Genomic DNA, 23,923 nt, shown 5'->3' with positions numbered 1-23,923 from the left:
GCACCGCCGACAGACCGAAATAAGCTTGAATGACATATTATATTTCATGGTAAAGATACAAGATCTCAAGTCACCCAAAATGAGCACGCCTCTCATGTTCTTTTCTCATCGGCGCCAGGAACACGAATATTGGCCAAGCTGGCAGCCATTGCTGCAGCAATTGAATTAACATTTTGATTGTTGGGTACCTGGTTGTGACGTGTGGAGTCCTCTTCCAAGCTGGCCTTGATAGCAGCCAAGAGCATGGGATCTTGGTCCTCTGACATCTTCCCTGAAGCTTTTGACGACTTCGATATACGCTCCGCATCGTCTGGTGTGAGCCATTGACCATAGCCACTTCCACTATCCGAGGTGAATGCACCTTCTGCAGGGAAATTCCCTCTCACAACAAAAATGCTCCATCCTTCACTTTGAAGGGAACTAAGAAAGGCAGAGAGATAAAAATTGGACAAATGCTCTGGCGCTGGGTATAGGCTATTGAAGTTGTACCATTGGTCGCCGACCTTTCGGATAGTGAACCAGTGATCATGAAGGTGACAAATAAAGGCCACTTCCTGCTGAGGATTCGCCTTCGCAGCTTCTACCTCCCGGGCATCCAACGACGTAACCTTCAGATCCCACACCTCAAGGGCTTTTTCCAAGACCTGTTTAAAGAAGAAAACACCCGAGTGTTCAGTGAAACAGCTCAATAGGATAGAGTACCTGGCCTCAAGCCAGGAGGTTCAAGGTTCAAATCCCCTTCGGTGCCAATGAACAAAGAAACATACAGTTTTGTCAACTAATCCTACAGAACACAGTTTTTTGACTTATGAAAATTTGTAGAGCATGTGTGTGTTCTTGAGTTGCAGAGAACAATCCGAACTGAAGCCATCCTTGTACGAGCCTGCCATTATCATCACAGGAGATGAACCTCAATATTGCTCAATATTCCAAAACCATGGTCACATGCATATAACCAGCTTAGATCATACATGCTGCCTCCATGCAAGCAAAAAAATGGCTCACACCCAACCAAAAGCCACGCTTCAAATTTGAGTAGCAATTACATTTCCTCTCTAAAGAGCAGTCCATTACCAAAATTATCCATATGAATGTAATGGTACACCTATTATCTACCCAGTTCGTGTGAGTGCGCATGTGCAGAAGCGAGAGAGAGAGAGAGAGAGAGAGAGAGAGAGAGAGAGACCACAAACGCTAGATGTAGGAAGAGGGGGCGATCAGCCCCCCATGACTACCATGAGCAGAAGACCCAACAATGATCAGATGATCTTTGTGTGATGAGATCATCTGATCATTGTTGGGTCTCCTGCTCATGGTAGTCATGGGAGGCTGATCGTCCTACATCTAGCGTTTGTGGTCACCTCTCTCTCTCTCTCTCTCTCTCTCTCTCTCTCTCTCTCTCTCTCTCTTCCGCACACGCACACTCTCACATGGTATCAGTCGCCAGCGTTGAGGGCACATCATCCGCATTAGGTTTCCTCCCAAGGGATCAGCACAATCAGCGTTTTCTAAAAATCTGCCAGCGTTTTGCAAAAAGGCAGGCAAGTGACGAAATCTGGAGTTTTTCATCGCGGAGGACCCCCCTCCACCTGCGTTTTTGCAGATCAGGCCAGCGTTTCTTCTTCTGGCTACCAGCGCTACCTCTGTTGGGCACTTTCATCGCCGGAACACCCCTCCCTCTATCTGCGTTTTTGGCAATCAGCAGCGTTTTCAGCAGGGGGGGCAGCGCTCAGCTTTGCTCTATTGGATCTTGCCCTCACCCAACCGGTTCGGCATCCGGTGCCTTACTGGCGACAAATCCTCTTCATCTGCTAAGAATTTCAGCCATACATACCGCTGTTTTCTCTGTTTCTCCCTACACCCTCTGCACCGCTCTGGACCCTGCCAAGAGCGTACAAGCACGCTGAAAATCGTTGGACAGCGGCGTTTTCATCACCTCGCAGTTGCGTTTTTGGGTGGACAGCAGCCACTTGGCTTGTGTTTTTCATAGAGGATGAAGTTACCTCCTGCCAGGACACCATCTGGTCGTGGTCCATGCGGTCTCTCAGTTACTGCAATACACGATATCTTCGACATCAGCTTGATCATCTACGGGCATACGATCCTTGGGAGATCCATTCATTCCAACCATCATTCGGCGGTTGCGCACTTCAGAGGGGGTGGTGACTTGTGGTTTGCTATGGACACACCTATGCACTCATCAGAGGAGTTCACAGGAGATATGGCCATGCTCATGGCATATGGGATCACGACATTCCCAGAGAGGACACCACCATCTTGGGTGACACACTTACCACTTGACCTCCACATGTTAGATCACTTGCTTACACAGGAGCATCTACACGACGACGATGCGCTGAAAACACAGATGCTGAAATCTGCAGACAGCGGGCTGACCCTGAAACGCTGGCTGATCTGGCCGTACAGCGAATATCTGCTACGGGAAGTGAGATCTGCACGGTAGGGGTTGTACCTGCGGAGTGCTGAAATCTGGAAACGCTGATGCTAGGGACTGATTTGTCTCGCCGAGAATCTGCAAAACGCTAAGTGTCTACAAGATGCAAAAATGCTAGCCCTGATCTGTTGAAGAAACGTTGGGCTGAAAATGCTGAAAAACGCTAGGCTAGTCCTGTTGTAGAAAACACTAGGCTGATCTGCAACCAAACGCTATATGATCCTGTTGGCTAGAAAACGCTAGGTTATCTTGCTGGTCTTGTTGAGAAGGTGCACTGTAAGTTGGTGAACTCCTGCTGCCTCTACTGCCAAAAAGTGCTAGCGCTAGGTTTCTTTTAAAGAGACTAGCAAATTTGCCCTACTCACTTTCCCAACAAAGTCACTAATTAATAATAAGTGAAAAATGGCTAAAAATAGGGGAAATGGATTCTGGGCACTGTAAAATGCTCATGATGGCTATTGATGTAATGCTGATGATCATGTTGTGTGCAACCAGAGGATATGCAACTACTCTTAAGTGCCTGGACATGCACGGCCAGCGCACAGGCTCACAAAGGTGCCAAAACACTTCCGAAGTTGACATGAACCCTAGACCTGAAGTAGCTTGTCCACATGCACATAGGGTTAGATGTGCCCTCCTTTTTAAAGTGAGATACTGGTACTGAACTGTATGGCGTCGAGGGAGATCGCCAACAACGTCTGGAATCCTGGGAAGGACTCTTCGCCGGCCCACTCTGATGCGTGGGTCGTGCGATACTTGGAACTTCATAAAGGTATGCAATGCTTGCTTCTTTGGACCGCGCCGAAAGCGACACAAAGTGATCTGTGGCTGCTTCAATGCTCCTACTGCATCTATGGACGTAGGTCCATCTTCATCAAGAATCTTCAAGGAGAAAAATTTCTAAAAACCAAAAATCATGAACATACCCATTCCATGTAGAGTGACTGGAAAAATACTATGCTTCCGAAATGACTATGCATGCAATGGAGATGGACGAAGTGACAGAGTGTCAAACCGTTCATCAAACACACGCAAAAAGTGAGATCGAATCTTGACTTTTTGATCTAAACCAATCAACTGTGGCAAATCACAATGAAATGCCGATGCTTGATGGTCAATCTTTCATGTGCTCGTTCTGAGACTGTGTCATGCCAAGGAAGAGACACGGAATGTAAATTCCTTGAATTCAAACATTTCTTCTTTTCGAGAGAAATCCACATATATCCGTCTTCATTCATGAGTGAATCATATGCATCGTATAATATGGCATGCCTCTGGAAAGGGAACACATAAAGACGGTGACTAAAATACAAGAAATCGTCACGACTGAAACACTCAAACAATGCGTGCTGACTAATCATGCGAACACACAATACTTCCTAAGTGGGTTCCTTCGATCTCGACTCGAGAGCCAAGATCGGTTCTTCGTAATTGATCGTATCTGCAACGAGGTTAGCTTCACTAGAAAAAGCATCAACTAAACCATCATCCTTGTGAACAATCACATATTTATCATGCAAATCATCATCCTTGTGAATAATCACATCTATATCATGCAAAACATGTGTGTTGTGCTTGGAGAAGAAAAGACTGAGAGAGTCTCCTTCTCCCTTTTCTTTTCAAACTTCGCCTACACATTAGGAATGAGAGGTAAAGAATGAACAACTTCCTCCACACGAATGACAATGGGAGAGTCACTTTTGGCATTGAAAGTGAGAGTATTGTCCGCCCAATCAATGAGAGGGTTATGCTCACGAAACTATCGAATGCCTAGAATCATATCACATCCTAAAAGAGGAGACACTACAAATTTTCTGCGGAAGGACGCTTGTTGAACAATGAATAGAAGTAGATATCTATGATAAGCGCCTTGAACCAGAATATGCCAATCTAAATATCATCCGTATGCCTCACATATCTTCGAACATATCTCTTTTAGCCAAGTACGGTGTCATTTGCTCTCAACTATTTAGATTTTCTCGTCTTTGTTGTAACATACTTGAACACTCCAAGTCAAGAATCTACCACGACAGCACCAAATAACCACTTCAAAACAGTTCACACTTCACAATTTTATTCGACACTGGCCGGACGGAGTTCCGTGCCTAGAGATATTGGCCCCAAAGACTGGCCCCCTCTCGGTATTTCTTTTTATATTAATCTGAGTTCAAAGTACAGAGTGCGGACAGGCGCTCACACTCAGACTCTGCGTCCAGATGAGAGGCCTGCTCACATAATGTAAGTACAAGGGTTGCTAAAAGCAAAGCCCCAAAAGCTGAAATCAAAAGCTTTGAAAATAAAGCAAAAGTTCTTCCTCTCTTTTTCTTTTAATAAATAAAGCAGAGAGGCTCTCTCTCTCTCTCTCTCTCTCTCTCTCTAAAATAAAGCAAAGAGGATTCTCTCTCTCTCTCTTTCTCAACAATTTGCGTAGAAAAAGCAATGCCAAAAAGTTGCCAGCTTTCCGTAAATCACGCTGATGTCCGTACAACAAGCCACGTGTTAGCCCGCCAACTTAGCAAATCAAAGTTAGGGTTAAGGTTAGTGTTAGGGCAGAATCAGGGTTTTTGATTTTAGGGTTAAAGTTTCAACAAAATAGGGTTTTTTATTTTAGGGTTAGGGTTTCAACAGAATTAGGGTTTTTGGTTTTAGAGTTAGAATTTCAACAGAATTAGGGTTTCTGGCAACCACGTCATCACTTCGTGACATTTGTTCTAGTAAAAATCTGCTTTTGTTGTTCAATCTTGCCATCTTATTTTTTTACTAGTTGAAAAAGGATACTCATTCAAAAGAATCATGAAAAACATTCACTTATTTTTGCATCGTAGTAAGTTTATTTTTAATGTTTCTTCCTTTGGAATGTTCAAGATAATCGTAGTAAATTCAATAGAAGTGGGGACTTATTGTTTGACTTAATAACACCTTATGTTGTTGTTTTGATCTCTAGCGCTTCTAGTATCTTTACGATAGCTTGACAAATGCTAGCCTTTATCACGGCTGAGTATGCCCATCACCTCCGGATGGTGAAACTTAGCTCGTTGGTTTTGTAGAGTACGTTCAAAGCATAAATGACCTTTATACAAACCTACACCTACTCTTGGGTATGTCATAGTTGTTGTGTAAGCTATGCATGATAAAAGTGATAATCTTATTCTTCCTGTTTAGACAAGCAACGAAGTTGAGGTCACATATTGTCAAGTTTGTTTCTTGCTCTTCGTAGGTTTGTAGTAGTATTCATTTTTCGATTTCGTATTTAGCTAACCTGAGGACTTAAGAATGTGTTACTTTAGAAGTTGTTGTGTGAATTTTGATTTCTAGGATTAAGTTTTTAAGATGTCTTATCCTTTTTGCTTAAAGTTAGTACTTATTTTAAGCCAAGTAAGTTGCGTCAACTTATTTTACACATGTCTTTTCTAGAAACTTTTTTAAGTTGATAATGTTTTGTTTTATCTAGTTTTGTTTCGTAGCAAACAAAATGATTTAGTTAGTTTGTTTGTTTGTTTTTGTTTTTTCTCTTTCTTTTCTTGTGTCCCTTGCTTTTATAGTTTTATGAGTGCTTTATTCCCTCTTATAATTCGTGAGTTCAGACTATTCTTAACTTATGAAGGTATATATAATGAATAACACATCAAGGCACTCTCATGTAATGAGAGAGTCCATACCGGGAGCGAAGCCCGAACCTCGAGAGGAGATATCTTGCTAACCTCCAAGCGGGCTCTTTCAACAAGAGAGTCACCAATCACATCATGCATACTACCAGAATCAAACAAGACCACCATGTGTTGACCATTCACATGACCATAACACTTCATGAGAGATTCATCAATGAGAGGATCATGAGAAACTTGCGACACACTAGTGTGCTCATTTATGGCATTAACAGAGGATGTGGGTTATGTGGGTTCGTTAGATTCGTTAGATTCAATCTTAGGACATGTTTTCTTTATATGACCCTTGACGTGACAATGATAACATCGACCTTCCTTAGAATAAATGACTTATTCTTCTGCCCTGATGTATCCTCCTAAAATTCCTTGTGCGGCTCTTTCATGTGGGGTTAGCTTAGGTTTAGCAAGTGTCTTAGCTTTACCCTTAGATTCATTTTGAGTGTTCTTTTCTGAAAGACTAAGAGGAAGATTGGCTAGAAGAGTCACCATTCTTACCGTTCTGTGGGTTCTGTGGAGTTTGAGAGGTACTCTGAGACGACTTGTTCTCATAAGGCTTTCCCTTATTATGCTTCATCTCTTGTGCAAGAGCAATCGCTGTCACCAGCGTGTGACTACTATCTATCCTTTTTGTTGATTTCTTTCTTATTATTTATTTACTTTCACTTTTTGGAAACACCCCTCGGGAAATCTAACTGCCCTGCATTGCATAGCTAGTGTGGAACTGTCCAGAGGGAGTCCAGGCCTGAGGGCAAGAGAGCACTAAGGTTGGACAAAGACTATGGTTAGCCAAAGTGGGGTCATTGACTAGCCAAAGTGGAATCCTTTGCTACAGAGGCTACATTTCAGTTTTGGGTGTGGCTGCAGTGTACAAAGGGGGTCTTATGACCTAGAAAGATACAATGGCAGCATCTCCTAAAATTTAGGGAACTGCTATTTTGGGACCTGAAAATGTGTTTGCGTCATTACCTCCGGAATGACAAGGGGAACATTTTCTTACTCTGCCGTGAAGTCAACTGGGCAACCGGTTGGGAGATTTTTAGGCGGAAACCCTAAAACGGGAAATGCTTGTAAATGTGCCAAGTGGCACCTTCTGGTGCACTTTCCTCATGCATGGAGAAGTGGCACTGAATTTGAAGGAGGAAAGGCCTCATTTGCAGATTTTGTCACAGGTTAAGAGATATGGAGTGCTTCCTTTCCCTCCTATGTATAGTGCGGTGCCAGGAGTGATGCCCTGCACGCTACGCATTGCACTCTCTCTCCCCCATGGCAGTATGTTATGCCCTTCTAGTGGGCTTTTCAATTGACCAATGTACAGTTGTGTGGGTTCATGCGCGATTGCCGAGGCAAGAGCCTCTTGCACATGTACTGGATTAGCTAGCAGCTAATCCCCCGAAGGTACAGGTGAATTCGGAGAGGTTTCACGCCAGAAATCTCGTCCGATTCAAAGGGCAAGTAGCCCTACAGGTGCAGGAGCTCGAGGACTTGCTAAGGATGCGACCGGCACGCGAAACGGAGCCCGAAACAGTAAATTACAGCCTGCTGTGTATTTTTGCAGGTTTAGGGTTTTGGCCCTAAACGGTCCCTAATACCCCCAGGAGGTTCGGGGACGCGAGGGGACCGCTTTACAGGTGATCTGGCGCATTTTCGGGGCTGAAAACAGAGAATTCAACGTGCTGCAGATTCTCGCCAGATTTTGCAAAGTGCCCGTATGCGTCGGGAAAGTCGTTCAATGCGTGGGAATACTGACTGTGAAGGGTCCTAGTACAGTTATGCTGCCGAAATCGGGCCGGAACAGTTGAAATTCAGCCAAGCTTGTGCGGGGCAGCTTATAGGGAACCACAGCGTTTATTCCCTCTTTTAAGCAATAAAGAAATACCAAAAGGGTCGCCTAAGTTAGGGGCCAATCTGGTGTCGGTCTTCTCATACAGGTGCAATCTAGCAGCCTGCATCCCTTTCCCCTTTGTTGTGTCTTAAAAGTACAGGTAGAATAGACGACTAATAATGGGTGAAAGCTAAATCAAGGTTTGAAGTAAAGTCTACCGCCCTTTTTGAAGTTAACAGGCCGGTTTCAATCACTACCGCCTTGTTGAGATCGATTGGATCGAGTACCTCGACATCATACTTGATGTACTCGTCCAATCCATAAAGGAATGCCTTCTTGTGCTCATCATCCGATTAGCGAGGGTGCCGAGCTGCAAAACACAATAGAGAAAAACCTAACTGGCATACCATTTTGCTTGAGACTGCGCCAATCGTCCTTCAACCGTGCTAGGTACTGGGGTGGCATAAACCGCGCCTTGAGCTTGTCTTGGAAGTCGGCCCAATTGAAGGAAAGGGGCGCGCCTTCTTCGGCTTCCTCTAGGTGTGCGGTCAACTATGCCTCTTGCCATGCGTGGTACCAATTAATGGCATCACCGGCAAGGTACATGGCTGCCGTCAAAACCTTGCTATTTCTTGTCTTCTTAGTTGTCGCAAAATAAGCACTAAATTGATGCAACCAAGAATGAATAACACTAGCATCCATCTTACCATCATACTTACTGAACGACAAGTTCTTCGTGACTGGATTGTTGGAGTCCGAATCTCTACTTGTGCTAACCGATGATTCTTTCAGTGGCTCAGACTTCGAGGTGAGTACCTGTAGGACCAACTCTTGCATGCGTTGGTCTCTCTGCGTCTCACGCTCTAACTCCAAGGCCGCTCGTCTGTCTTCGGCCGCTATGTGTTGGGCTTCGCGTTCTTGCTCAGGCTCAAGCTCAATAGCAGCCTTTCTTTCTTTGGTTGCCAAGCGCGCTTGCTCAAGCTCACGCTCCAAGGCTACCCTTCTTTCTTCGACCGCTACGCGCGCTTCTCACGCTCACGCTCTAAGACTGCCGTTCTTTCTTCACGGTCGCGATCCAAGGGGGCGCGTTGCGCCTCTTGTCATCATGTCCATCATCGACTTGACCAAAGCCTCCATAGGATTTGGTGCAAACCGTGGCGTGAATGGGGAAGAGGGAGGGTCGGAAAAACCTCCTGGTGGGGAAAATTCTTCGCTGCCACCTCCATGCTCATCACCTTCACGCAAAGTATCCATTCCGCTTCGGGTGATGAACCATACACTGAGATCTTGGGTACTTAAGTCCACGAGAAACTTGGGCTCTTGTGGTTCTTGGTTCTTGAGTCCTTTAGGTTCTTGAGTTCTTGAGGTTCTTCTTTAGCTTGCAGTCTGTGTTAGAGAAGGATCTTCTCTTACCCTAGCTCTACTCTTTTTTGCGGGCGCCCCCTTGGCGGCCTTGCGCTCACACCAAGGTTGCTTTTTCCCACCTCACGTCGATTGGCTGGCTGCTAAGTGCACGGTCCGCTCTCAATGAGTGAAAAGAGGAACCACGAAAGGCCGGACAAGCCATAGTTACCAGGAACGGGAAACCGGAACGGGAACGCGGAACGGGAATGCCGAACAAAATGCCATTCCCTGTTACGAGTACTCACGTTTGAAACATGGAACAGGGATTCGGAACGGGACCTTGGAAAGGGAACGGGAAACGGAGACCTGAAAACGGCCATTCCTTGTTACTATGGGACAAGCCCTTCTTTCTTAGGTTACCTGTCACTCTTCAAAAACACGATTAGGAATCGACACGCCCAAGTGGACTTGGGTAACGTGCGACCGCGACGAGCAAAAGAAAAATTATGTGGTTCTTTCCTAGAACACTGTCAAAGCTCTAATAACAATGTGTGTCAAAGCTCTAATAACAATGTAAGGTCCAGCGGAAGTGAATGTTGAACTTTGCTCAAGATGAGTCCTCCCAACTGTGCTCAAGGGTTCCTTTTACTTACGGAAGGGAGAGCCTTCCGTTCCTTTAGTGAGAGAGTGCAAATGATCACAAACAAAGTGAATGACACTGTGAATGAAGGTACTGAGACTGAGAGATAGAGAGAGAAGAATACGACACCAGAATGTTGTCAAACCCTCCTCCAAGCTCCCCACTCTCTATGGCGAGAGAGGTCTATGCTATTGATTGCACAAATCTGGTACAATGGTCTAGATGCAATGGACTTGCCGACGATGTTGACGACAATGATGACAACGACGAGACGGGCTGAAATCTGAAAACGCTAGGGGCTGAAATTTGCAAATCTGCTAACTGCTGAATTCAGACACTGTGTCGGCCAGGACAGCGATGGCGACGACGTGACGATGATGCGCTGAAAACACAAATGCTGAAATCTGCGGACAGCGGGCTGAAACTGAAAACGCTGGCTGATCTGGCCGTACGGCAAGCTCTGCTGCGGGAAGGTGAGATCTACAAGGTAGGGGTTATACCTACGGAGTTTAAGTGCTGAAATCTGGAAACGCTGATGCTGGGGACTGATCTGTCACCGAAATCTGCAAAACGCTAGGTGTCTGCAAGATGCAAAAACGCTAGCCCTGATCTGCTGAAGAAACGTTGGGCTGAAACTGCTGAAAAACGCTAGGCTGATCTGCAACCAAACACTATCTGATCCTGTTGGCTGGAAAACGCTAGGTTATCCTGCCGGTCTTGTTGAGAAGGTGCACTGTAAGTTGGTGAACTCATGCTACCTCTTCTGCTAGAAAGTGCTAGCGCTAGGTTTCTTTTAAAGAGACTAGCAAATTTGCCCTACTCACTTTCCCAACAAAGTCACTTATTAATAATAAGTGAAAAATGGCTAAAAATAGAGGAAATGGATTCTGTGCATTGTAAAATGCTCATGATGGCTATTGATTGTAATGCTGATGATCATGCTATGTGCAACCAAAGGATATGCAACTACTCTTAAGTGCATGGACATGCACGGCCTGCGCACAAGCTCACAAAGGTGCCAAAACACTTCCGAAGTTGACCTGAACCCTAGACCTGAAGTAGCTTGTCCACATGCCCATAGGGTTAGATGTGCACGTGACATCCTCTCTCTCTCTATCCCAGCTAGCTGCTTAGTTCACACCTAGCAGTTTAGGATTCCATAGTATTTTATTTTGTCATCTTGTTACTTTGACTTTGTATTAGATCCACCACATTGTAACTTTCTGGTCTCATAGGTCACTTTGGCCTTTTGAAGACGTTAATATAACATTTCATTTCATTTCTCTCACACACACATTTTGGGGTGGTATTCCGCCACTCTGTGTCACGTGTGCTCTCTCTCTCTCTCTCTTTTTCAATTCAGTTGTTAATGAAGAGTTAAAAGTCTGTTGTTTTCTATTTGCATGTGGTGCCTATTTTGTGACAACGTACTCAAGGTCATAAGAGAGGTGCGGTAGACTAGAGAAAGAAGAGAGGTACTCTGAGTGAAGGTTCTTTGCGTGAGAGAGAGAGAGAGAGAGAGAGAGAGAGAGAGAGAGAGAGAGAGAGAAGACTAAGTTCTAACACCACATGGGGTCCTAGACCCCCCTCCAAGGGCCACCCTCTCTATTGGTAGAGAGGTATTTGCTTTAGATTGCACAAATGCTGATACAATAGATTTAGATGTTGGGATGATGATGGGATCTTGCAATAGATGCTTGGGGTTGCGAGGCTAAGGGCTGAAAATGCAAAACGTTAGGGATGCTGATGGGAATCTGCAAACTCGACCAGGCTATGGGCTGATTTGGTATGGCCGATGTCGAGGATGGGCTGAGAACTGAAATCGATGGCTGATCTCATGGCTAAATCTGAAAACATTGGTACTATGACCGGAGAGGTAGCGCTGGGGCTGATCTACTAAACAAAGGTGTATCTGCTCCCAAAACGCTGATGGCAGAATGTGAGGATGCAAAAACGTTATGGTTGTATGGGTGTTGAAGAAACACCAAGCATGCTGAGGTATGCCAAAACGCTAAGGTGCTGGTCCTGAGGGTACTTGATATTGAACTTATATCCTATGGAGTGACCCTTGGGGTTGCTTATAAGCTAGCTGCAAGTGAAGTTGAGCAGTGCACAAACGGCCCCCACGACTTATATATGCAGATCTCGTTTATAAATAATGTCCGCATTACTTAACTAAGAGATGGTTCACATGCAGATTACTTCCTAGGCCAAATACTCAGAGTTACCCGGAACGGGAACGGCGACGGGGACCCTCGCGGAACGGGGGAACGGCGCGGAACGGGAGGCATAAAAAACACCCAAATAATGCTTGAGAAGGGAATGGGTGTGAGGGGGTGCATTTTAATTTTTGAGTCCTTGCACACTAAAAAAACACCTAATGTTCATTGCAAATTTGCAAAAAACTGCCTATTTCTTCCCATTTTTGAGAGTTGGCCATTCCGGGCCGTTCCGAGGCCGTTCCGGACCGTTCCCGGCCGTTCCGGTATCAGGTGGTCACCCGGAACGGCAAAACGTTCCGGGGCGTTCCAGCTTGGCAGAGGGGGAGGGAACGGCGTTCCGGCCTTCTAGGGCCTGTGGAACACGTTCCCCGGTAACTATGCAAATACTACTAGTTGAGAATGGGAACACTCCCTAGTGCCTACACCTAGCAGACATTGGCTATGCTCATGTGCAATCAAAGAATATGCAGCTACTCTAAAGTGTTTGGACATGCACGTCCTATGTGTAGGCTCACAAGGATGCCAAAACACTTCCTAGGCTATCCTGAACTCTAAAAGTAGGAGTTACAACTTGTCCACGGCACATACGGTTAGATATGCATGTGACATGTCCTCTCTATCGAATTCACTGTTGGAACCCATGTGTGTTGCAAAAAAACGAACCAGATCCTTTGTAGAAGAAGAATCGTTTGAGCTCTAATACACTATAGCAGGCTTGGACACCCAAGCGAGAAATCAATAGCAACACGAACAAAAACTACAACAATTGAACCGAAATAGAGATAAACAAAGAGAGAGAGAGACACAGAGAGAGAGAGAGAGACGTGAGACAGTAGACTTCCGCGTCGAGATGCACTAGCCCCAAAGACGGGTGCCCCTTTCGACTCTTCTTTCTTTATTGATGATTCACAAAGTACAAAGGCCAAGAGGGTGTTCTCTGCATCGGTTTCCAAGCAGATCTGCCCGAGTCACACCCTCCAAGCAACCTTTTAAAAGGTTACGAGGGCCCCAAAATCTACTTTTCAGATGCCAAGCATCCCCATGCGAAAAGCTCTGCCAAATTTGTCGTACACGATCCCTACGAACTGCCACATGGCAACCCGTAAATCACAACACATTTTGCGCTACCTGCGTCAACTCTTTCTGCATGAGAGTTTAATGCTCCTCGTGTCACAAGACGCAGACCACGTGCCAATAGAAAAGAACAGGCTAAACAAACTTTTAGCACTTCGTTAACAAACAGAAGTGAGAGAGAGAGAGAGACAACACGCGACACGGAGTGGCGGAATTCCACCCCAGAGAGTATTGGCCCCAAACCTTGGCGCCCCTTTCAGTATTTCTTTATATTGCATCAACAAAGTACAAGCCGGTACTCCAGACTCTGCACCTTCGCAAGCAAGCATGCCAGAGAATGAGCCCTAACCTCATATTTGAAGGCCCTTGGCCTAAAAAGCAATTACAGTGAAAAGCCTTCAAACTCAAAAGCATCTGGTTCAAAAGAAAAGCCAAAAAGCCGCCAACGTAAATCATGGAAATCCGTACAGCAGTCAACGCAAAACACGGAAATCCGTACAACCTGCCACATCATCATGTCAGCGCAATTTTCGGAAATTTGCCACGTCATCAGTTTGTGTGTGTGTGTGCAGGTCCTGCTTTATTTTAATCCTTTATGTCACTAGGGGCCCCATCGGACAGGTCCCCATAAGTTGGTAGGACTTCTTCTTCTGTTACTTGTTCTTCTTATGGTTAATGCCCCTCAAGCACCATATACAAGTTGGCTCCATTCTTTAGGGCTTTGACACGTCAGCAGTTTGTTACATCTCCCCTTCTTGAAAGAGAGTAATCGTCCGCGATTATAGCATATCTGCAAAACAACTCAAGTTAGCTCAAAAAAAATTCCGAGGGACAATCAGTTTGTTCTTTTTGTTAAGGAGTTAGCTTCTCCTTTCGGCTGTCTTGATCAAGGAATTAGCTTCTCCTTTCGGCTCTTTTGATCAAGGAGCTAGCTTCTCCTCTCGTCCAGATCGGAACTTTTGATATTCCGACGTAGTAAAATTAGCCATCACACCCAGACCGTACTAATCTTCCACGGGTGTCTTGATGCACTAAAATTACATACCCAGGCCATCTCATCCAATCAGGAATATTCAATAGTTAGCATATCACAATGCAACACAAATGCTCACATATGCATGTTACAGGTCAAAGAAACATAAAGTCGCCGATGAACACTCCTCTCGCATAACCTAACAAGGTCCGGGCCGGGAGATTTTCAACGACTCCCTCATCACTCCTCCCGCATAACCTAGAAAGGTCCGGGTCGAGAGATATAGAGGCCTTTTACAACCAAACGCCCCCTAGACCGCAGCCTGCGTCGTTTGGAGGTACTGACAGTAACGACTACTCAAACTTCTTAATACTCCTCCCGCATAACCATCCAGGTCCGGGCCGAGAGTCACAACAACAATTATTTTACAAGCATACAACCAAACGTTCCCCAAGCATCGGCCTACGTCGCTCGAAGGTTTTCTAGCATACAACGAAACGCTCCCCAGGCATCGGCCTGCGTTGTTCCGAGGTTCAAACAATACCAAATCAGTATTTCTCACTTCTCCACCAGGGAGTAAAACCATCAATCAATGAAACCAATATTAAAACCAGAGTCAAACATTTCAAATCGGCACCAAGACAGGTTCAAAACAGATACCATCCATTTCAAACCAATTCCGAACAGGATATACCTTCATAAGTTCAGAATAGTCTGAACTCACGAATTATAAGAGGGAATAAAGCACTCATAAAACTATAAAAGCAAGGGACACACGAAAAGAAAAGAAAAACAAAAACAAACAAACTAACTAACTAAATCACTTTGTTTGCTACGAAACAAAACTAGATAAAACAAAACATTATTAACTTAAAAATGTTTTTAGAAAAGGCATGTGTAAAAATAAGTTGACGCAACTTACTTGGCTTAAAACAAGTACTCAACTTTAAGCAAAAATAGGATAAGACACCTTAAAAACTTAATCCTAGAAATCAAACTTCACACAACTTATAACGGAACCCATTCTTAAGTCCTCAGGTAAGCTAAATATGAAATCGAAAAATGAATACTACTACATACCTACGAAGAGCAAAGAACCAAACTTGACAATATGTGATCTCAACTTCACTGCTTGTCCAAACAGGAAGAATAAGATTATCACCTTAATCATGCATAGCTTGGACAACAACTATGACATCCCTACTCACGTCGTCAGTGCCCAAGAGTAGGTGCAGGTTTATATAGAGGCCATTCATGCTTTGAACGTACTCTACAAAACCAACGAGCTGAGTTTCTATCACCCTCCGGAGGTGATAAAATTCCGAACAGGATCACCAAACAAGTTCTCAAACAAATTCTCAGACAAAATTCAAAACTTAAAAAGCAATCTCGACATTAGCCGATCTCGAAAAAGTCGACTGACTTTCCATCCTGAAACCTGCACTAAAAATTAGGGTTAGGTTCCTTCCATGAGGTCGTAGCCGAGCACAACATGGTCCATCAACTCTTGGACAGACGGTGTTTCTTTGGTGGCGATGGTAGTCCCAAGAGATAGCAATCACACCGAACCTCCAAGGTCATCTGCTCGTGAAGAGACATCTACGGAGAGATGTCGAGAAATCTCAAGTTATAATCTACTAGGCTTTCCATGGCAAGCATTTCAAGATACCCCACTCTGCCAGAAGTTGTACTCCGAAGGAAGATATTAAAAACCATATAACTTCGGGCATGAATTTTCTTGAAAGCTTGCCAAGTACTTGGAGTATGTTGCTTGGTAGCTATAACATCTGCATGGTACTGTCTCTGAGAAAAACAGTAGCTCAAAACAAATCTTGGATCCTTCTCTTGCAAGTGATCTTAATGGCTTATGCCCTCTAAGACATGAGCGGTGAAGATAGGAGCGGGCCCGATGCGCGATGGAAGTAAGGGTGGAAGTGGCTAATAAGTCCGAGATGGAGGGCGAAGATCCCTCGAATAAAATTCCAATAGCTCTGTCTGCTCTTTTGTAGGACCGGTATGCTTTCAGAAAAGCACACGCCTAATGCTTTGATACCACTGTCACAAGACGAGCACCACGTGCCAATAGAAAGGAACAGACTAAACAGACTTTTAGCACTTCATTAACAACTGAACTCAGAGAGAGACAGAGAGACAACACGCGACACGGAGTGGCGGAATTCCACCCCAGAGAGTATTGGCCCCAAACCTTGGCGCCCCTTTCGGTATTTCTTTATATTGCATCAACACAGTACAAGCCGGTACTCCAGACTCTGCACCTTCGCCAGGAAGCATGCCAGAGAATGAGCCCTAACCTCATATTTATAGGCCCTTGGCCTAAAAAGCAATTACAGTGAAAAGCCTTCAAACTCAAAAGCATCTGGTCCAAAAGCAAAGGCAAAAAGCTGTCAGCGTAAATCACAGAAATCCGTACAACAATCAACGTAAAACGCGAAAATCCGTACAACCTGCCACGTCATCATGTCGGTGCAAATTTCGGAAATTTGCCACGTCATCAGTTTGTGTGTGTGTGCGGGTCCTGATTTAATCCTTTATGTCACTTAGGGCCCCATCGGACGAGGTCCCCATAAGTTGGTAGGACTTCTTCTTCTGTTACTTGTTCTTCTTAGGGTTTAGGCCCCTCGGCCAACATCTGCAAGTTGGTTCCATTCTTTAGGGCTTTGACACGTAAGCAGTTTGTTACACCTCGCCGTTTGAATTTGGTGACTGGTCCGGCCTCTTTAGGTCCACTTTGTCCACTTGGGCCATACCACGTCATCACACTTGTGACACGTGTTTTGGGCATCTCCCAAGCTCGCTATTGCTACATACTCGACGCTTGAGCTATGTCCAGCTAAGGGTGAATATGGACCTATGGTTAGGGCAATTAAGGAATCCTATGAATAGGACCCTCGGCTCATTTGTGAGCCATCTTGAGTGATCACCACACTTGGGACTCTAGGCCCTTGGCAGCTCTACCCGCACACCCGTATCAATGTGAACTTGGTACGCGAAACCAGTCCTTGTGGTAGAGGCTAGCCCAATGGCTGCACGCTCCCAAGCTTGAGGGTGAGCCCATATTGGCACTATGGCTGGGAGGTGCGCCTGATGTCCGCTCTGTACGCTCATTTTGCGTGAGTATAGCTTGTGTCATGTCATGTGTGCAAGATGGATCATGCAAGGGACTGACATTGGTATCAAAGCTTCTTCCTACTCGTTTCTACGACATGGCAACGTGCAAAATTCCATTACAGCTCATGAGGCCGTGATGGCCTAGCATAACACGCTCTCTACCCTCTTGCATAGGGTGATATGGGAAGTAACAATGAGGCGGTAGCAATTATATTAGAAGGCAGATCAATGGCTCATGTATACAATGACGGGTCTATGGAGCTTATTCGAAACGTCAGAGGGGGAATGTACATCTCATGTTTTATATGTGCCTCATTTTGGGTACCACATGTTGTCAGAGTATGAGCATTGAAAACTTAGGATGGTGGTCATATTTTACGCACAAGGGTGTCGTTTCGAGATAAAGTATAGGGCTTGGAAGTCAGAAGGGGTGTAAAGTGGTGAGTAGATTGTATTGACTTGAGCTTTGCAAACTTGGCATGATGGTCATATTTAATGAGTATAGGGTGTCAATTCGAGATAAAAATTCTCCGGCCTAGTAGTCAAAGGGGTAAAGTGGTGAGTGGATTGTACCAACGTAATCCACTTCATGAGATTTGGACTTACCCCTGCAAAAGATTACTCATACAAGGTGCTTTGGACTACATATTACTTGGTGTGCCTTATGTAAGTGGTTATATTCACGGGGAGCCAAGGTGGAAAGGTACGTAGTGTACGGCATGTTTTAGGTACGTACAGAACATACTACCATACTGAACCACCTTTCAGGTACGTACCATTTGTAAAAAAACCCATATTTTATTGAAAAACCCATAGACTCATAAACAAATTTACATTACAATGCTGAAAATGAACACATTGGACATAAAACACAATTGACTCATGCCTCAATGATAATCAAAAAACCAAGTGCGTGCACCAGAAAAATACTCCTCAATGAGCTGCTCCCTCAAAGGCTTTGGTATTTTTTCACATGCACTAATCTGATCAGTGCACCCTAATGCCGGTCAAGTGCCTCTCAACTTGCTCTCTAGAAATCATAAGGTGAAGTAACCCTTGGCACACACTTCAATTTTCTCTCAGATCACACAAAAGACCCAAAGGGCTTGCGTTATTTGTCCACCATGACGCACGCTGAATTCGCCCAAATTTATCCCCTGCCACCGTACAAAACCGTACGGTATTGTACCGCACGGCTGTACCATACGAAAAGGTATCGCACGTACGTACAAATGCAACCTTGCGGGGAGCAATTCCTTCTAGTTGATTCAACGCAGGTAGTGGAGATACCCCTATGGTTAAAGCAATTTGACGTGGCATTTTTTGGAGGCAACTTTACAAAAGCTTCCAAGGTTTAGAAAGTTACCTCATTCTTGAAGAAGAATGTTAACACTATTTTTGCATGGTAGGCAACCCATACTTACGTGGGGTTCAAGAGGATGTTTGCCTCTTTACGGTTGACACCAAAGTTTGAAGCAAAGATTTTGACAACTTGGAACCACTTGAGAATGACAAAGAATAACACGCTTATAACCTACAACTAGAAATTTTGGGATACATTTTATTCGGTGGCTTCTTTCAGATTGTCCCAGTAGGAGAGCAGGTGGAGTGCTAGTATTGTGGATTGTCTAACAGGTGAAGCACAAATCTTCAGGAGTTATGGAATGCTCTATTCATTACTCACCAAATGTTTGACCTTTCAGACATATCAGTTGAGGGATAAGACAATCGAGATTCCCGCCAAGTGTCCAAAGAAGGAGGAAGCTTAAGAAGAAAAGCCCGAGATTTCAAAGGCGGCTAAAGAGCAGCAGGCCAAGAAGCAAAGACAAAATATACCTTCATAAGTTCAGAATAGTCTGAACTCACGAATTATAAGAGGGAATAAAGCACTCATAAAACTATAAATGCAAGGGACACAAGAAAAGAAAAGAAAAACAAAAACAAACAAACAAACCAAATCACTTTGTTTGCTACGAAACAAAACTAAATAAAACAAAACATTATTAACTTAAAAATGTTTTTAGAAAAGGCATGTGTAAAATAAGTTGACGCAACTTACTTGGCTTAAAACAAGTACTCAACTTTAAGCAAAAAAAGGATAAGACATCTTAAAAACTTAATCCTAGAAATCAAACTTCACACAACAACTTCAAGCAGGCCAAGAAGCAAAGACAAAAGCACGACTTGTAACAGGAGATGCCCAAGAATCAAGAAGACGAGAGTACCGACCTCTGCAAAGTGTGGGGGAGAGTACGAGATCGAGAGGCTTTTATTTTCTTCAACAATAGAGCCAAAGCCAACTTTCTTTCACCAAAGATGACGGCTCAACTAGAAGTGAAGCCTGAGGAGACACGGCCACAAATGAATAGTTCTAGTAGCACCAAGGCATGAGGTTGCAACGACGTCTATGATAAGCAAGCATGGCTCCCACTATCAACATTTTATTGGACACGACTTCAATATCATGCCACTTGAGGGGTGTGATGTTCTCTTGGGGATCCTGTGGCACCACAACGACGGTGCGCTGGAGAACTCTTGGACCAAGAGACTACAGACGTGACTCATTTTCTATAATTGTATAGGCTATCTAAAACCATGAACTTGCTAACTTCAGAAGAATAGCAAGGGCAAGGATCTACTTAGATGTGAAACTTCAATCCCTATTGTATCGGCTTCAACCGTTTCCTAATTAATAAAATCAAGCATTTTTGCTTACTCAATCTTTGTCGAACCTATGAGTGAATTTCATGACTCAAATTTGTCAGAGCGTCTTGACTTTCATCAGTCTCATGGGGATTGTTTCTCAAAGGGTTCACTTGGCGTGTTACATCTACAACTACCAGAGAATCACACCATTGATTTGATACTAGAGCCTACTCCTCCAAACTGACCGCCATAGAGAGTGAGTAGAATGTGTGTGTGTGTGTGTGTGTGTGTGAGAGTGAGTAGAATGTGTGTGTGTGTGTGTGTGTGTGAGAGAGAGAGAGAGAGAGAGAGAGAGGGGACTACAAGCACAACCGAGGCTAGGATAACAAAGGCAAGTAAAACTGCATATAAGCCACAAGGATGCATTGGACACTCCTGAGACGTACATGAAGTGGCCACGTGGACAGTTTCCAATACTTCAACTTAGAATGTAGACGTTGAAGCACCCGATCCAGTTTCTGCATAGCCGATACATTCCAACCCAACGGATAACCCAAATGGCGAACCAAAACATGTGAAGGAACAATCTCTCCAGGCCACAATATCTTATGCCAGTCACACTCCTTCAGAGGCAGTGTATATGCCATCCTTCAGCCTGATATATGGATTGTGCATCATGGTAATCAGCTGTGGTTGCTCTCCGAGTCATCCTTGTGGTGGCAACACACAATGTCTCGTATTTGGCAAAGTCATCTCCCTTGAAGAAACGTGTTTTCTTGTGGCGCTGCTTGGTGGGAGCTCTACCTGTCGGCAGTGTGTTACATGCTCGGCATATTGCACCTTCCCATTGCCCCATATGCCTTGAAGCTAAGGAGACCGTGCCACACTTACTATGGCATTGTCGCCACTCCAAAGCCTTCATTCGGCAAGTATCAATTGCTCTTTGGCTGCGTTTTCCTTCCGGCTCTTTTCACAAGCACTTTTGGCTCTTGGGGTGCTTCAGTCACCGCATTCCAAGTTTGCGGTGTTCTTCACCTGGGTCAGATTTTGGACTCTGTGGGCCATCTGGTACCACAGGAACTCCTTAATGTTCCAAGGCACTTATGTTGACCCCTTCCCCTATTTCAAATCATCTCTTGGTCAAGCACTACATTTTCTGCTTATGGCGCTGGAGACATCACTCTTGATGCCTATAGGATTTACTTTGATTGTTTCTAGCTCTCGGAGCCTTACAGTATTCGCTCTTTGTATCCCTTTCTTTGCGTGGGTTTTCCTCGCTTTGAGGTTTCCCCCTTGTAAAGTAACCAAAGCACAAAAAAAAAAGTGTGTGTGTGTGTGTGTGTGAGAGAGAGAGAGAGAGAGAGAGAGAGAGAGAGAGAGAGAGAGCCAAGTAAACATGTTAATGGAAAAGAGCTTGATCCAACCAAGTTCTTCCCCTTTTTGTTCACCAGTGCTACTTGTGCAGAAGAAAGACGGATCTTGGAGAATGTGCATTGATCACAGGGCTCTTAATAGAATCCCCATCAAGTCAAGTCAACAAGTTAATGAAAAAGGGCTTGATCCAGCCATTTATTTTTCACCACTCCTACATGTGCAAAAGAAACAGGTCTGAAGTGCATCGACTGCAGGGTGCTTAATAGAATCGCCATCACGGACAGGTTTTTAATACCCCAAAATCGATGATATAACAACTACATATGCAAGTGCCCAAGGGTTGTTCGGCATAGAGTGACATGCTCTTGATGGGAAGACCCCTAGCACCGAAAACCACCACTGCCATATGCTCCTGCCATGGAGAGCTCTGGTTCAGCCTCAACATGGGTAACACCCCTAGCCTGCTCTGATAGCAAACCTCTGGTGCATCTCATCCTCACAAGAAAACGGATCTTGGGGGAGAGAGACATGGCTCAAGGCTGCCAGAGTGTGGCTGCCCTCTAGATAGTGGGTGCTCATAAAGTCTCTCTTGGTGGGGCCCGTCTTGCTGTACTTGCTAATGCGAGCGGCTTGTCCTACTCTTCTGAACATTTCTATGCACACCTCTCAGCAGCCGATGTAGATGGTGGAGATCAGTCATCTGCTAGAGTTGGCCTTTAAATTGTTTCTCCCTTTGTGTGTCAATCTACACGGGTTTCTACTCACGTTATATTTTAGAAGATTTTTCAGTGCGAGTCATAGTTAGTGCCTATGGGCTTTTGTAATGCCTTCGGGTTTGATGTAATTCTTGTGTAATATGAAGGGCATAAGCCCCACTTCCATTTGTGTGTGTGTGTGTGTGTGTGTGTGTGTGAGAGAGAGAGAGAGAGAGAGAGAGAGAGAGAGAGAGAGAGAATCAACATTCTGGATTAACAGAAACTTAACAAAAGTCTTTTTCTCCATAATGCTTGGATTGAATTACCTGGATGCCAAAGTTCCCGTCAAGAGAGACATTGCAGGAGTCCTCACCCATGAGGCGAGCATAGTCTGAGGAGGCCGCATTACTGTTGCTACCCATGACCATTTGCATCTCCTTCTTGTCGAGCTCGGCAGCCATGGCGGCAAGATCCAACTCAGAAAAGAACGGGCCCTGCAGGACCGTATTGACACAGTGAACCCCACACAGCTTGGATTCTTGAACCTCATGATACAAGATTATCCCAGCACCCGCCATTGGCACAGCTCCTGTACACAGAGATTGCGAAGAGAAGGTTGCCAGTATGAAAGAAAACCCTAGCACAAAGTGCTAATCAAACATTCTCTGCTGCATCGTCAAGATGTAATTAGTGCAGGCATCCTCCTTTACGTTGTTCTCCACGTGGAAGGCGCCAGAGATCCAAATTAAGCTTTGTGCACCCACCGTGACACCGTCCCACCGTCTAAGGTGCGCTAATATATAGCCTATGTGCTACGAATTTTGAAAAAGGAAAACGAGACCGAATCTGGGCAGATGCGGAAGTAGGAAGGAGGTGCAGGTGGTGACCAACCAGGAAGGGGGAAAGCTGCCAAAGGCCAGCGAGCGCGGGGAAGGGGAAGGCGAGGGCCGCGAGAGAGGGGGAAATTGGCCAAAGGCCAGAGAGCACAGGTTGAAGACAGGGAATGGTTTCCCTTGATTAAACGATGGCGATGGCGATGGCGTTGGCATACAGCCATCATGCTTACCCCCATGCACGCACACATCCGCGCATGCACTTCACAAGTGGTATCAAAGCTTTGGTCTCCCGAACCACTCCCAACACACGTGCACAAGCTTTGAGACAGAGTACGGCTTGGAGTCTAGCAGAGAGAAGGGTTTTTCACTAAGTTACTTCAAATGGTTTTAAAGTAAGCTAGAGAAAGAAAAAATTAACGCAAAGCAATCAAAATCCCAACGCTAGTGACTTTGAAAAGCAGCACAAGATGGAGGAAGTAGCAAATGCTGGTGAGTTGAAACTACTGTGTAGCACAATATTAGAAGAATGAGAGAGAGAGAGAGAGAGAGAGTAAGCGAAGGTGTTTCGTCTTTGACATCAAAGAGAATAAAAGATTTGGCAAGGGTGTGTGTGCATGCATACACACACACACACACACGGCAACGATTCCCTTGCTTCTGGGCATCGGCTCTTGGCTCCATTCGCAGCATCAGCGAGTTCTACCCTCAGCATCAAATATACACACACTTCTCTTGGCTTCCTCAGCATCTTTGAGTATTGATGAGGCACTTCCATTCAATAGTAGAATTCGACATACACCCAATGTTTTTTCGGCATCGACACATTTGACACACATTGGAGTGCATTGGTGTGTGCTTACAACAGGATTTGGAGTAGGAAATTTGCAACCACATATAGGATTGTGGAGCTGAGATATTCAAGTTGTGTTTAGCTCATTTAGGAGTTGATTTTGTTGAGATTTGGGACCGTTTTGTTGTGGTTATTCAACCCACAGTGTGGCAATTTTTGTCATAGGTGCTTTTTTTGGCCCGAAAATCGCATTTTTGG

The 23,923-nt window shown here is 44.8% G+C and overlaps 1 protein-coding gene across 1 annotated transcript; it reads right to left on the bottom strand.

Annotated features, from left to right (window-relative positions):
• Window positions 1-20: 20 nt before the first annotated feature.
• Window positions 21-22,802, bottom strand: LOC147426505 (Josephin family protein). Its single transcript, XM_086497882.1, has 2 exons — window positions 22,366-22,802; window positions 21-644 (listed from the first exon to the last, which is right to left on the bottom strand). The coding sequence occupies exons 1-2, from the start codon at window positions 22,615-22,617 to the stop codon at window positions 93-95; spliced, it is 804 nt and encodes a 267-aa protein (XP_086354008.1). The 5' UTR covers window positions 22,618-22,802; the 3' UTR covers window positions 21-92.
• Between the last annotated feature and the right edge of the window lie 1,121 nt (window positions 22,803-23,923).

Source organism: Adiantum capillus-veneris, chromosome 24 (assembly GCF_014529385.1).
Source record: "Adiantum capillus-veneris isolate H3 chromosome 24, ASM1452938v2, whole genome shotgun sequence".
Lineage (NCBI taxonomy): Eukaryota > Viridiplantae > Streptophyta > Polypodiopsida > Polypodiales > Pteridaceae > Adiantum > Adiantum capillus-veneris.
Note: the sequence above shows the minus strand (reverse complement) of the source record. Positions and strands in the feature narration are given on the sequence as shown.